Raw genomic sequence first — 17,041 nt, forward strand, 5'->3', positions numbered from 1 at the left:
AATCATAATGAGTTTTCACATTTTAGATGATATTGATAGTAGCAAATTAATTTTGAAAAATATGTAAATCTGTTATTTGCCACTGCAAAGAACTTTTAGGAACAGAACATTTAAATTCCTAAGGACAATTTAAAATTTTTGTATATGCAAATGTACATAATTGAAATAACTTCCTTTGAACTAATTAAAAAAAACTTATACTGGAACTTGTTATTTTTTTGATGTTTATTTTATGATGATTATTTCTTATGGTATTTATTCTTTGTTCTCATTTCAAACTCCGTTCGGTAATGTAATAAAAATTTTTTAGAAGTTAATTGTACAGTTTGGATTGTAATATTGTACATATATTTGGGAAATAAAATCAATTCATTCATTCATTCATCAATATAAAACTGGGTTTTAAAAGATCCATCCATTGCAAAATGTAGATATTAAAAGTTATTTTATTAAATTTTATTGCAATTTTGGTTTTTATTGGGAAAGGAATGTGATGTTTTACAATCATATTATATTAATCTTTACAACATTTTTAAATTTATTAATGCAATAAGTTGTTTATCACAGAATAGACCATGTTCAACATTAATATAAGTCTGATATTATCTATAATATGGAGTGTAAGAAAAAACACGATACATTCTGAAGGTGCAATGACCTGTCAAGTCATTGTGAAAGGGGTTTTGTATGTAACAAAACTAAAATGAAAACAAAAACGTAAAGATATTTGTAAAACGAGGTGAGTACATGAGTCACAAGGTAACAAACATAGTTATCAGTTGTTGAGACAATTGTGGTGATAAGGAAACAAATAGTGCACAGCAGAGAGCACATGTGACCTTGGTCTCTACCTCCAATACATAGCTACATAGCGGTACCACCAAACCGAACATTCCTACACCAATTTACACTCATACTTGGCACAAGTGAATTCATTCTACCTTTGAGTCGTCCAAGTGTGTTGGAGGAACAATTAATCAAAATTATAAACATTCCATTCTTAATTTGTTCTTTGCCAAGGGTCCCATGTCGATTATTTTAAATATTTTCATGTTGAACTAAACTAAATATTGATCCCAAAATAATATCTATCAATAATACATGCTGGCAATTATAGTCAAAAACTTTTATTAATTGCCAATGTAGATGATGAGTTTGAAGTCAACACAGTTCAAAATTAAAATTGTAGTTTTCTTTTTTCATTCTTGAATTTTAAAAATTGCAAAATCATCAAAACTCATGGTGTACAGCCCCAGAACTGTATAAGTAAACTCAAATATGGTACTGTTCCTTATCAGAACAATTCAAAATTTTATAGATTTCCACTACATGTTTCGGAACTTATCAGGTGGTTCAAAAAAGTTAAATGTGCCCCACATGGGCTGTGAAGGTTTAAAAATTTAAAATAACACATACACAACAAAGTTGTATATCGTCATAAAACTATGTAGGGAATGTATGCAAATCATATATTCTTCATAAAATTAGGTGTAGAGTATAATTCATTTGGATTAAACAAACTTGTACAGTTTGTTGATTTAATTTCTTAACTAGTGAATTAATAATAATAAATTTACTTACTAAAAATTCAGTATTTTGTGTCTGTTGTAGCCAATAGGTCCTTAAAATTCAGTTCAAATTTATTACAATATAAGTGTAACATTAATTTAAAAACATAGTTATATAGGGCAGCCTATAATATCTGTAACAAAATTTATTTTCATTTTTCTAAATATAAATGTCATAATACAGTATAAATGTATTTAAAACTAATTCTAATTTAACTCTTGTTGATATAATATTTGTTTAGATAACTCAAAAATTTTTAATTCAAGAACAAAATGAAAAGTTTGATTCATTATTTTGTAATACCTTTTTTAAATGTTGTAACGTGTTTGGTTTTAATTAAACATAGAAGTTATTGTTGTAAAAAACAAATTATTCATCTACAAAAAATAAAATGCTATTTTGTGTCCCCGAGGTAAGAACAATGCTAGGTTCTCAGTGAAGTATGGGCTAAGTGGACGGAATATTACAGTGGCCTTGACAATATCATTAGCATACCTGAATTGTAGATTTTGCAGGCCTATCATGAGTAAGCAACTGCCCCACTCTCTCTAGGGCATGTATCAAGTTCCCTCCCACTTTTATGATTCTTGACAGTGAATTTTCAAACTTGTAAATACAGTAGACAGCCACAGCCCAAAAAAGACCTTTTGTTTTTATTTTGAGATTTTGTGGTAGATATTAAACAGATTAGTGCCACTCTTACTGTTAAAAAAGTCACTGATACCACTTATTTATTTAGGTGGGAAAAACAAACTTTCATCTCAAAGTATATTATGTGTTACATATCTACTTGACAAGTCATTAACTTTTTAACAATGTACTGGCCTTTATACTTCCAGTATATAGAAAGTGTTGTCACCACTCAAAGATTAATCCCAGTCAGGATGATGTATCTAAATAGAAACATGCTACGTAAATGGTTAATCAGTAATTAGTCTTAGTTAAATTATTTTTCAAACATGACATCACTTTCATTATTACTGAAAAATAATATAATATTGAGAAATGGTGGGAAATTTTATTGCCTAAAGGTGCCTCTGTGTTTTAATAATTATTATGTTTTTTTGGTAGTGTAACAATGTCATCAGAATCAGAATCATTTTTATTGTCATTTATCTTTACAGATTGGACAAAGTCAGTATATATAGACATAAATACAGTTCTCAGCGAATACCACTTTTACAAATTAATTAAGTTAAAACAAACAGTAAAACTTAGCCCAACTGACAAATAAATATATAAATATATCCTATTTAAATAAAATTTCTATGAGTTTAAGAATTCTTCTACTGAATAAAAAGCTTGGCTTATCATCCATTTAGCCACTTTTGTTTTAAACTCTTTTTTTGTCTCCACCAAATGCTATTTATATGTATTTTTATAACTTGATAGGTAACACTATTATAGGAGCTAAAGTTACACTGACATTCGGATACAAAACAATTCTGAACAATGTTTACTGTAATTATGGTCTGCTGAGCTGACAGGACATGGTCATAAATCAATGACCTGACGCAGAAAACAGCCATGGTCACCCTTGTGACCAAGTGATCTGAAAGGATAAGTTTAATGCCGATCTTAAAGGGTTAGTGTAAGTGTATAAAATAGTTTGTCATTTCTAATTTAGTGATCACAGTTCATGAGTCTAAGTGTAGTGTCTGTGTTCTAGTACCTGCCTGGGGCTCCCCTGATCCATGGACGGGATGGTGGAAGAGAACGGGACATCTGGGGGCAACGGTGACCCGCTAGCGGCATCTCCCACACCTCACCCCATAGCTGTCACTAATGTTCGGGAGGCCACCATCGTTACATATAACACGCAGCCACAGAAGGTGAGCACACGTGTGATGTCCCAGGCTGAGTGAGATTTTATGTTTTTGGTGGCAGACTGGATAGCATCAATCGATACTGGAGGAATTTTAATGCTTGATTCAGACATGTTCACAAACTGAGATTCCTCTTGCCAAATCAAAAGACTGGAAGATCCTTCATTGACGAACCCCGAATGACTAAAAGAAACTCAATACTGGCATCTATAGAATTACTTTAACAGTAGCATTATATTCCGCAGAAAAGCCACACTATGAAATAATTAAAAGTTTTTTTGGCCAACTTTTAATTATTTCATACTGCAGATTGGAATCTTGTCATTTCTAAATTTTAGATGTTTTTGTGATTTTTGCAAAATTGAAATAACACAATAACAATAACATCTATTTGGAGCTTAGCAATAGTCATACCAATCTATTAGAATGCAGAAAGTCATTAAAAATACAGAAACTTATTAGTTCTTGTGTAAAACGCTCATAGAAATATATATACAAAAATGTACAATTATAAACCTAGTTTCGGTTGTGGCACTGAGATCTTACACTAGGCCTATCAAGTTCATCACTGCTGTCATGATGTACTGGTTCACTTTCTAACAACTCTCTTATATTACTATATTGATCTAAATAGTTCCTATCCATTACAAATACATATAATGTGGGAAAATTCATCTTTAATAAATAAATAAAACTTTGTAAACAATTCATTACGTAAAGGTTCCATGTATGTTTCTACTAAAAAATCGGTTCTCTAATATGGAAGAGCCAATTAATTCATCATCAACAATACCATACCACACATTGACTGATAACCTGCACTGAATTTATTGTCCGTTGTAGCATGATGATTCTCATCTACCCACTAATAGAAATTCCTGGTGTTGTTTTCTATACCATCAACGCGTAGCTTCGTCAGTAAAATACTCGTGAACTATTGTGGATACTATTCCTGAAACAATACAACAATGTGTTTTAATCCATTCACTGAATTGCAGATGCGCAACATTGTCTCTTGTCTGAATATGTTGCACTTTTTTGTATATGAAATGGATACAATCTGTTCAAGTGTAAAGTTCGCCAGACACAAGGTTTTGGGGATATTAAGTTCCATAGATATTCTCCGTGAACTTGTAGTGGAGCTACGTTTAACTGCTTGAAGAATACTTTCAGCATCATCTTCATGTTGAAGTCCTTGGTCAGATAAAATTCTTACGCTACTAAAACAACCAGTCTTACGAAGATTGGTAAAAATCCTGTCATGATTTGGTACTCTATGTTGAGGATACTGATGTTGATATTCTGCAACTTAAGCTCTAGCATTGCCATTTACTAAAGCCATACACATGTATCATATCTGTGTATTCGGTATGAGAAAATACGTGATGCATTATTAAAAGAAATGTGAAACAAATCTGGGCAAATTTCTATATACAAATTGAATTTTAATTTATTTTAAAGTATTTATAAACATAGTAAATAGAATTTGAAATAAATGTGTCTCACAGATAAAAATGCAATAACACTAATCACAACCAACATTAACCAGGCGTATACAAATAAGTCAAACTGTGTTTAACCCTTTTACTGCCGACGTGCGCAATTGCGCACGTTGCGATTTGTTCGAAAACTGCCAACGTGCTTATTTGCGCACGCTGCCGTTTGTGCGAAAATCGCCGACGTGCGCTATAAAAGCTGTCTCGTATTTGTTTTATACTGGTTTTCAATGTTGTCCAAATGCATCGAAATTCAGCTGTGTTATTCATTACTATATGGACAACACACAGAAAACAGGTTTTATAATCTATGGAAGCCAATTTTGTTACTGAACGTCTTTGGTTATAACTCGAGTTTGGTTTGATGAGGTTATGGTCGATCTCGTTAGTCGTGAGTTTCACTTGTGTTGTTTCGTGTTTTACACTTTATTTGACATTTATATTTGTAAATCTACATATTTTTATGATTAATAAAATGAGTAAGAGAAGAGATCACCTGTCACCTGCAAAAACTGCAAAAAAAGGTGTTCATCCCACATGTTTTGGGGAACACAAGTGCTAATCAGCAGGCCTATGAACCTAAAAAATGTATATATATTTTTGTAAATATTGATCAAAGTGCCTTTTAACTTTAATTTTCTATTATATATTATATTTTCATATCAATGGACAGTGATTTATGTAATAAAGTGATTTATGTATTATAAAGTGATATAGTGTTATCAATAAGTGTTATCTTGAAATTCGAGGATATTGCACCAATTTCAAAAATTCATCACAGCTTCAGTATTTTTCAAGGTGTGTTCCTAAAACTTTTTGGGAAATGTTTATATATAATTACTATACAATAAAAAATTATAATTATGGTGGTGGTTTAATATTTAAATATAGTTGTTAAAGTGCAAACTCAAAAAATAATTTTTATTTATTTAAAATTTTTGTTTCATGACATAATATATATTTTTTTTAATGACAGAAAATGTTTAAATTATTTTTTGTAGCACATTACAACTTATAAGGAAAAAAACAAGATACAGTTTATCAATTTATGATAAAAAATAATGAATCCATGATTTTTTTTAAAAAAATCATTACATTTTAGTCAATTTCAGCCCGGCATTTTTAGCAAGTCAGTAAAATTAAAGTCTGGCATTTTTCAACAAACTAAAAAAAAGTGTCCGGCAGTAAAAGGGTTAAGCAGCCAACAGTAACAATGATCAGTGCTACCAACTTAAAAATTGGGTAATAAAATAATAAAATCTAGTTGAAACTGATTAGCTGGCATGATGCAGTAACACCTGTTATTATTGCATTCATACTATTTCAAAGTGCCTTTGCTTCAGAGTTTGTTTTCTTACAATTAAATTTTAATTGATTCATTTAGAATTTGTTTGCTATTGATTTTCTTTACATCAATTTTCTCAGATTTTCTCTAATTTGGTTTAATGGATGTTTATGCATTTGTTAGCCATTTAATTAAACTATAGAGCCACAAACGTTAAACATTTCTTTTATGACAGTAAACATTTTTGTCTTTTAAGCAAGATATTTTACAAACTAAAGGACTTAACAGTTCTAGAATCAAGTAGATTAAATGTTTGAGGTCAAAATTCATATGAAACAATTACATTTTTGCCGTAATTACCATTGTTATGGTTTCAGTCCGGTTTAATTTAATCCTTAGAATGGAAATCTGGGTTATCCTTCGCTAGCCTTATCATCTTTAAAAAGGCATTTCCAGAACCTATGCTAAAGTAAACTATTTTTCTTGTTTTTAAGTATACAATCACCTGTTAAAATTTTTTCCTTTCCTCCCAAACTGCCCTGTATATGCTTTTGAATTTGGTGATAGAGGACAGTATTAGAGACATGCTTTAAAGAAAACACTTGGATCTTAATCAGTTGACCTCAAGTTGACTCTGATTGCATTTGCATTAATATTGATGTAGTCGGAGATCTTACTGGGCTATTGTGTATTTATTTTTGCTCTATTATGAACAACAAGGAGCACATGGTTCAAGTGTTAGCAATATTGAGCTTTAAAACTGTGTGCAATTTCTCCGTACTAGAAGGCCAGTTCTGGCTGTAAACATTCTTATGACATTGAATTATTTTTATTTTATTTTTATTGTTGCAATCACATTACATTACAACTTTGTTCACATACAGTTGACCTTTAGTAATAATGCATATAATATTGTGTATTTATTTTTGCTCTATTATGAACAACAAGGAGCACATGGTTCAAGTGTTAGCAATATTGAGCTTTAACTGTGCAATTTCTCCGTACTAGAAGGCCAGTTCTGGCTGTAAACATTCTTATGACATTGAATTATTTTTATTGCACCCAGTCACATTGCATTACAACTTTGTTCACATTACAGTTGACCTTTAGTAATATTGCATATAATAATTGTGTATTTATTAGAATCTTTTATGGATTTCATGTATGGCATTAACACAGTTTTATGCATATTCATTGTATAAGCTGGTTAATTTATGTCTACATGGATGTATAAAAGCAAAATAAATGAAAAGTGTGAATGCTTAAAAATATCTAAAATCACTTCACATGTTGTGAAGTTATTAGTAATCTTGTAGCGTGTTTCTGAAACTGTTCTGTAACATTTTGATTATCTTTTAAGTGAAATAAACACCAGCCTCCAAACCTGATTTGTTGCTTGTGATTCTGCTTCTTCTGTATAAATCCCTTGTTAGGCATCTGCCAAAATAAGGACACCATTATGTGGACACCAAATCAGTAATGCCTTTAACTTGTCTTCAGTGAATTCAGGGTGGATTTCCATGGCTCTTGCGTACTAGATGGGCTATATTATTTCAGCAGCTATGGTTAATAATATGTATGTATGAACCTCATATCTTAACCTATAATCTTCTTTGTGATTTCATCAATTGCTTGTTTTTAGGATGCGTTTGATGACAAGAGTTGGCAGCTTTATGTCCATTGATCCCATAGAATTGATAGTTTGAGGAACATTTTTGACATAATTATTCTGACTTCTTAAATGATAGCCTTGCCTTTTTTTCATCACAAGACCAATAATATGTGGAGTGCTTCTCTTGCTGAATAAGAATGATTCTATTTTTCCAGCTTTTTGACCTCCTCTGTCAACCTCCTTCCTGTCCAAAATATATATCTGTAACTATTTTAACATAATATTTCTATATTATAATTATATTTATAGTTTAAATATGCGTTGCTCTTAAACCTTCCTTGAGATTATTGTTTTTAAAATTGTCTTAAATGAATCAATAAGAAGATGTCACAGCGCAGAGCATTAGCGTGCAGTTCGTTATAACTTTATAGAGGAAAAGTCCACTATCAACTATGAAATAAATAATCTCTTTATTATTTGCTGATTTGGTGAACTTGTGTTCATGAGGATTAAAATATACATTCAAGATGACCTTAGATAAATGTGTTTATTTCTAATCTACAGGTTAAAACTATAACTTACAGTCCTTTGTTCCATGGCTTTAGAAATGTTTATTTGTTTTCTAATAGCTTGATGAATTTTGATCAAACCTCTATCACTTAAGTCACTTTTTGTTAAAAAGTCACTTCAGTGCTTTTGAAGATTTGTCTGAGGACTTTATTTACTTTAATGTAACATATTCACCAATATGTGATAAACAATCCATTATCTAAAAAATGTCAGCTTATGATATTAGCTTCAAATATCTTTATAACACCAGTTTACAACTACTTCAGTAGTTAAAATATCAAAAAATAAAAACAATGTGTTAAAAATAAGCGTATTACAACAAAATTCAGATTAGTATTTAATCTTGTGAATTCGGTATGGTGTATAAAATAACATGTCCACAAAACATGTTAAATATTTCACTAAATTATAATTTTAACTACTTCTTGAGATGGAGTATCATCATAGCTAAATTAACATGGCAGGTATAGAGACATACATCTCCCTGTAATGAATGTCCTTATAGTTTTGTAAAAAAAAAACTAGAAATAAGATTGTAGATTAAAAAGTACAGTGATGTTACAATGGCATCATGCAAACAAGACATCATTACAGTAGTACCGATGACTCCATGCCTGTGTCATTTGTGCTTTGTGTGATTATACAATTTGTACACTTTGACAACATAAATTATTATTTCAATATTCCCAGAAAATTACTCAGCAAATATTATAACATTTTACTTTGTACTTTACATCAAACAGTGTAATCTTCTATATTATTCTTTAACATGTTTCATCCTGACTCGTTGGCTAGCCCGTCTGATAATAACAAGAGTTTTCTATGGATGTATTGTTTGTTTGCTGAAGAAGCATTTTCTAAATTCTTTTTTTTAAAGTGAAACTGTTATAAATAAGTATAAATTAAAATATTGAATGTACATTTCTTTGGTATCAGATTTCTGTAATGCAGCTCTTGAATTAATATGAAATATATTCAGTTATACAACTACAATGGTTTTTTTTTTTTTTTTAGGGATTCTTTCAATGCCAATAGCATTTTTAATAGAACGTACCAAACTTTATGAAGGAAAATCGTTCCAAATTATTTTATTATAGATTAACTGGTTTGTTTTATGTTGATAATGTACTAGTTAAATAATAATAGTAACATTACTCATCTGAGTATTTTGTACAAAATTTTCAATTCCATAGAAAGCCTGCTATTTTCAAATATTTTACTAGTAAGATATTCAATGCATAGGCAACTTAATATGAAAATATAACCAAGTTTTATTGTCTAAGCTCTATTTTAGCATGTTTCTGAGTGTGGTTTGTAAATTTGAAATTTCTTACGATTAATTATTTTTGCAGGGGCAATCAGTGATTCAGAGCAACCAACAGTCGGTGATACAATCTGCCAACAACCAGCTACCAGTGCTCACAAAGGGCAACGTCATTCTGGTCGGCAAACCAAACTCTGTCATCCAGACAACCCAAGGCAACTTGCAGACACTTCAGGTAGTGGTACCTTAATCCCTCTTTCAAAGTGCTTTCCCCACTATTGTGATTTTGGTTCACAAGCCTTGCTTAACCGATACGTTGGCTAGTATGAAATGAGTCACCAGTGACTCATAAAGATGCATTATTTCAGTACGATATGGTTCACCAGTGTCTAATGAAGATGGCGGACTTTGGCATATGATAGTTTAGAGCTAGAGTGCTGAAATAGGTGGAATACCAGATTGTGTTCTGTTACGGATACAGTGTATTCTGTGCACAGTGTTTACTTTAACAAGATACCAGTGACTCACCCCACACACTATATTTTCAATGAGTTTCGAGGAAATAAAATGTACATTAGTTGTGCTATGTTCCCAAACATTACAAATGTAAAGATCAATCCTGCCTGTAGCTTGGAGGCAGATGCAATAATGCAGCAGAGAACGACAACAGCTGAAATTGGGACAAACAAGGGGTACAACTGCGCATGAAAATTAATTGTAAACAAAGTAAGTCATATGCAGCATGAGCTACCCTTAATTTAAGTAATAATACACGTCATTGTAATACTGATTATGAAAAGTACTTTTTGCCACTTTGATCTAGTAACAAATAAATGTTTAGCAACACAGAGTAGGTTTGGTGAAATCCTATAGGGTTTGTTCAACTAACAGTATACCATGAGTCAGTGGTGAACCACGTGGCAGTGAACGTGTAACTTACTTCCAAGGAAGTGAGTTGATAGTCACTCCAACCAAAAGATAAGTTCATCGACAGACTAAAAGAATGCATCAAATCTCAGAACATTTGCGATGCCATGAAGAGAGAGCATTCTTAAATTGGAAGTATGAATGAAATCTTCGCACTCATTGTATCTAAATTATACCACTATGTTGATGTAGTTGTAATTCTCAAGGAACGTATAGATAAACATTTATTGCCTATTGTCTATTGTCTATATCTAGTAGCTGGGCCCAGCAGGATAGCGACAAGCTCAGGTCGCAAAAAGTAATCTCCTAATAGTCATAATCATCTTTATTGGACAAGACATTCATTTTTGAACATTTGCATTGCCAAAACTTTAAACTATACTGATATAAAAGAAATTATTTTAAAATGACCATTTGAAAACCTTTGAAACCAACTTTAAAATACAGTACAGTAATTTAAAACTTTTTAGGCTGCAAAATACAGTAATTTAAAACTTTTTAGAATATAGAGGTAGAAAAGCAATATACGTACAAGTCAGCCTAAATCTAATGACTGTAGAAAATTAATGGTAACGATTCTGAAGAAAAGTCAATATAATACAAGATATTTGCAAATTATAGAAACAATTATAAAAATATCACAAAATGAGATGAGTGCTGGTCAATTAATATGATTAATATTTTGAAATGGTTTATGCCATTCATTGGCTTAGCATTAGTGAAACCTATCATCTGGGATTGGCAACATACCTCTTCTGTCTGTGCATGGGATATCTTGAGAACAAATTGAACTATAACTTTGAAACTTTTTCTATGAAGCTTCATTTCTGTGTATAGTCTACATTGTTTGGCTTTATGCAGATTACCATTTTATATACAGATGACACAACCTTCTTTAAGATCAATAAAAATTTTAATGATCTTGAATTGTTGGCAAATGATACATTAAATAATGCCTCAAATCGGTTCCATGCAAATTGGTTGTTGCTTAATAAGGACAAAACTAAACGAATGTTATTTAATCTTAGGCACAATTCAAATTCATTGGATAATGGTTTCTCAAATGTGGTAAAGTTCTTGGGTATTAATATTGTCAAAAATTTGACATGGTGAGCACACATTGATTACTTAAATAAAAGACGAGTTATTTATCTCTTGTGCAGACTGAACGACATAATACCAGTAAATTACATTAGAGGTGTATATTTTGCCTTCTTCCAATCTGTTTTTAGATATGGACTAGTACTGTACGGTAACTGCTCTTGGATTGAAGAAATATTATTATTGCAGAAGAAGGCTATTAGAGCTCTTAAAAAAAGAGAGTGTTGTAAACCACAATTCATGACTTCCAATTCCAAACTGTTATAAGTTCATGAAATTAATAGCCATAACACGTGTAATAAAAATTATGCTGAAATTGAACCATGTCTGTTAAGTAAAACCCTTAAAACCATGTTTTGGTTTTTTTGAAGGTTCAGAATTTTGTTGAAAGACAAATTAGCTCATATCCCTTTGACAGATTTAAAAATTTCTATTTCTGGCTGTTGGAGAATCAATTTTATAGCTTAAAGGAACTTTTCAAAATTAAAAATATGGATTTTTAATGATTATTGCGTTTTTTTTATTCTGTTACAATTACTGTTATGCTGTATAAGCTTAATTATTGTTAGTTTTAAGATTTTTGACGTGGCTGCAATGAGCTGTATTTATGACTTGATGTTGTACATTTTTGTGGCAAATAAAAATGATGAAATGATTTGAAAAAATTGAGTTCGTTGATCATGGCACATGTCACTCCATGGAATTTTGTTGAATATTAGCGAAGCTTAAACTGTCCACAGGATATCTTGAGAACAAATTGAGCTACAAAAGTTTAATTTTTCATATTACTTCATTTCTACATAGAAGGATCAAGTTCAATAATGATGCATTTCCCTCCACTTTTAACTAAGCTTTAGATTTGAAACTTTTCTTGAATCATCAGTGATCTTTGTTACCTGACACACAGTCTGACATAGTTTTACTTTGTTCTAGAGGTTTCAAAGCCAATACATCATATAAAAATTCCATTACTTGTTTACTATTTATTGCAGCTGTAATTTATGGTTCAAAACCGAATGTGCACAGTTTTCCATTCATTCTACGAGCTAATTAAAATTTCAGTCTGTTTTATCATACTCATGTTATCTGGTCCAAGCAGATTTTCCAACGTTTTGCAGCCAGATCAGTTACTGTACATATTCAGTACTTTTGTGTTTTAATGCAAATGTACAACTGCTTGTTTTTAACAGGTGGTGGAAGCAGGCTCAGACGACAGTTTATCTAATGACGAGGATGCGACGACGCGCAAGAGAAGGGACATTCTGACACGAAGGCCCTCGTATCGGAAAATCCTCAACGATCTTGGAGGTGCGGAAATCTCAGGTAGCAAGACTACCTTCTTCAAACCTCTTTTTGGTCTGTTTTTGCTTTTACTTTATTTTCATTTTTTAACATTAGTTGGGATGAATAATGCAATTGAATTTTTATTCTCTTGTAAAAAAATCAAACTATTCATTAAGTAAGAGTAATTTTTTAATAATTTGTAAATGTTCTATTACATTACCCATTTGAGAACTTTATACACAGCTGGTTGTGGAGTCAGCTCAGTTTCATAGTTCTGATTGTATTTGTTTTAAATACTGGTACTAAAACTCATCATTTATAAATTAAGTATGTAGTTCGTGTAGTATTAGATTGAGCGAGTAATGAAAACATTTTGACTAGAATATCCATTGCTTAAGCAAAAATTCAGTATGGATCTACAAGTCATGGTGGTGTCGATCCTTTTTCCAGTATTTCTTTAAACATATCATATTCAAATAGGAATTGCAGTAAAATCTGGATATGTAAAAAAAGGGTATCTGGAGGAAATAAGTTCAGTGACATAAATGAATTAGAGGTAACTGCATCCTAATGCTGTTTGAATCTTGAGTAATTAAATATTTGTTGTTATTGTTTTTTAAACATCAGTATATCCATAGTTAAAAGCAGCAACTGAGAACTGAACACCCCACTGTAATATTTGTATTAATAAATTGAATCTTGTGTCAATAAGTATTTCGTAACTTTTTAATTTATTGTATAATAGACAATAGATTTTTTATAAATCATCCTTTTGGTGGAAAAGCAGATTAAGTGTGAGAACTTTTTTTACTATGCAGTAGTTGCAATGGAATAACTATTGTAAAAAAAACAAAACGAATTCATCGCACAAGAAAAGAAGATAAATTTTACCTATACAGTTTAGTTATTTTTGCAATTGATAATGTTAAATTCATTATAAAATAATGAGCTTTTACAATCAAACTGGCATGAAAAATAATATATTTATTGTAGGCATTTTTGAAATAAGTAACATCACTTTGCATTTTTTCATCCCATATTAGCCATCTAATTAGTCATTAGCTTTATATTTTCACTTGGTTTCAATTATAATTTTTAATTCATTGTAGGCCTATCATGAGTTGTGTTTTGCCTTAGCTATCTCTTGTAAATATAACATTTTTAGACTATTTGTAAAACCTTTGAACTGTTCTAAAGGTGAAGGAATAACACCTATTTTGCACCTTGAGTCTAAATTCTTAATTTAATTTCGATTTTACCTAACTGGTGTAGGTCCTACTGTAATTTGGACTACTACTATTAAATTTAACTTTGGTGGTTATCTATTATACTAATTATTTTTGCTAACCATTTCAACTACTAATTTTCTAAATAATGAACAAAATTCTCATTTGGCAAGTTTCTTTTTAATTTACAGATTAATTTATGTATTTTGTATCACAACTGAATAAAAGCGAAGTTTCGTACACCCGAAATCGGCTGCCATGTTATAATATGGCTTAATATATATGAGCATTGACAGTATTTGTTGGTTGTTAGTCTATACATTACGTACAAGATGGTGTTAGATTGTGAAGTTACATACTGTATAATCACAACTACTGACCATTACAATGTGCTTATTATCATGTAGCAGTAGTAGAGAAAGATTGTTTTTCAAATTCTCATCCATCTTGAACTCCATGAAAAATTGTTCCTTTTAATCATGTTATTCCCTTATTCCTTCTTCAGTTTTTGTAGCCGTAACTCTTGAGTGGTGACAACCCTTATATATAAATGGTCATTAAAATGAGATTACAAAACTTTATTTAGAAAATATATTTAAGAATAATATATTTACATCTCAGACTTAGTTCTTTTTGTTAATACAAAGATTATTAAATGTTATTTAATATTGACGTATATAAGAACACAAAAGCACACATTGTAAGGGAACAAATTTAATTACGCAGTTTTTATCCAAATAATCCAAACATATTTATATTAATTTGAGATGTTTCTAATACAACCTGTCAATACATATCAAATCTGTCAATACCTTTCACTTAAACAGTTTTTACTAGACTTCTTACTTTTTAAAGTGGTTTGTATGTTGAATAAGCTGGTAAAAACAGTAACAGTTTAAGACAACTTCTACATTATAAACATGTTAAAGTAACACAATGCAGTCGCTCATAATAGTGAATTATATTACGAACATCCCTTACGAACACGACGCATCAGTGAATACACCCTCGTCAGGCAAGGTTATCTTAATAAAGTTACTTTGAAAACATCAGTAACGTTATATAACATGATCTGCATTCCTTTTGAGGTTTTAAATGTGTTTATGCACTAAAAGTGTTGAGGTTTTAAATGATCACTTTCTCTTGGTTGTCAGCGCTCAGTCTAAAGATTTGTAGCTACTCACCAAGGCTAAAGAAATTGATACCAATCCCATTGTTAAATTTCCAGAAAATTAATATGTACAATAAAGTTCTATTAAATGTAGTAAAATAATAAATATTGGAGTTGCACATACTTCAACCTTACAAATTTTTCATTGGATTTTGTATTTGGTCTATATAGTAGTTGAACTGTTGGTATGAGTGCTCCAGATGGTTGATTGTTTCCGTGTGCAGGGGGCAAGGTGGAGTCGTCAGGGTCCGACTGTGACTCTAACCTGGACTCCGAGCTCTCGTCTCATTCTCTACCAACACATTACCAGGCAGGTGAGTGTGTCTGCATTCTAGGAGGGAAATCCAGTCAAATTAAAGTATCTGGTAGCATTAAAAATTACTAGGACTTCAAAAGGCCTAAAATGTTGATTAATAATGTATAACAGTTATTTGCCCTCAACAAGAGATCATTCAACAAAGGTTAAACAAAAACTTTCATATTATAATGAATTTTCCTATTACACTTTTTTTATTGTTTATATTTTGTATTATTTGAAAAAACTTCAAAGAACACAAAAATTTTGGGTTTCTGCATTGTAATTTTGTATTATGTAAGGCGTGAGAAACTCATAAAATACTTTAGAATACAATAATAACTCGTGAAATAGCAGAAACTGTAAGTAAGGAGAGACTGGTTTGCTACAAACCTGAACTGACAGGCACCATAATGTGGTGTTTAATTTAAGTAATTATATTAAGTTTTAGTTTTCCATTTGTTTTTAACTATGTGTGTTTTGTGAACATTATTCTATAGTGACATTCTTGAATACATGGACTTGGACTGTAAGACTACTTTTTAATTAAAGTTTTATTAATTTCTCATATATTTAACTAGTTTAACCTCACTCTTGTAAGTAAACATTTAATTTAATTCACTTTATCACATAATCTCATAATGACATAATAGTTTTGAAGGTTAACAGTTGCATTAGAAATTTGATAGATATAAACTTATCAGCTAACAATAATATTTTGGAAAGCCAGGTGACTATCATAAGATAAGAAAAAAAACTTTCTCTTGCTAGATCTCCAAACTGAGCTGTCACTGTTTTGTTCTGACTATTTACTATCAGTACCAAATAGCTCATTTGATAAGCTGACAGACTTCTAATGTAACTGATTCCGGTTCAAATCTCACTGGTGGCATTTACTTTTTGCAATCTCAATTCTTTTATTTATAGTAATCCTGGCTTAACATAATTATACTTTTGATTTTAATTTTTTATCTGGCTGCTATTTGATTTAGTTAACAAATCTCTATATTTTTATATTTTAATTATTGTAATATTAAATGTTTTGTACATATGCATTGTAAATTATTAAGTTACGGTATCTTTTATATTTAAATCTTGTCTAGCTTACAACTTATGTATTCAGAATCAGAATAATTTTATTGTCGTCCAACAATTACAAAATTGTATTGACAAAGTCAAATATGATATTAAAAATATCACTAAATAGGCCTACAGAGCCTAAAATAAATACAATCTATATCTATGTTAAAAGTTTAAAATTGTTTAAAATTTTAAAATTGTTTAAAATTGTAAGTCACTAAAATTAGCATAAAAAATCTCATCTACAGAATAAAATGTTTTTCTCTTGAGCCACTCTGCAACAACATTCTTAAACCTACCAACAGAAATTGATCTAGCACTTAATGGTAACTTAT

The 17,041-nt window shown here is 30.6% G+C and overlaps 1 protein-coding gene across 9 annotated transcripts in view; it reads left to right on the forward strand.

The window, feature by feature from the left end:
- Window positions 1–3,215: 3,215 nt before the first annotated feature.
- LOC124371498 (cyclic AMP-responsive element-binding protein 1-like) overlaps window positions 3,216–17,041 on the forward strand; it is a 43,639-nt gene continuing 29,813 nt past the window's right edge. For 2 of the 9 annotated variants that reach the window (XM_046829845.1, XM_046829846.1), the window contains exons 1-4: window positions 3,216–3,401; window positions 9,711–9,857; window positions 12,841–12,973; window positions 15,556–15,645. In XM_046829845.1, coding sequence (XP_046685801.1) covers window positions 3,264–3,401; window positions 9,711–9,857; window positions 12,841–12,973; window positions 15,556–15,645 — 508 coding nt within the window. In that variant the 5' untranslated portion in view covers window positions 3,216–3,263. Of the gene's footprint in view, window positions 3,402–9,710; window positions 9,861–12,840; window positions 13,007–15,555; window positions 15,646–17,041 lie in introns of all 9 variants that reach the window. The other 7 variants (XM_046829841.1, XM_046829844.1, XM_046829847.1 and 4 more) reach the window with 7 other exon arrangements.

The sequence above is a fragment of the Homalodisca vitripennis genome, unplaced genomic scaffold (genome assembly GCF_021130785.1).
Source record: "Homalodisca vitripennis isolate AUS2020 unplaced genomic scaffold, UT_GWSS_2.1 ScUCBcl_1514;HRSCAF=5235, whole genome shotgun sequence".
In the NCBI taxonomy this organism is placed as follows: Eukaryota; Metazoa; Arthropoda; class Insecta; order Hemiptera; family Cicadellidae; genus Homalodisca; species Homalodisca vitripennis.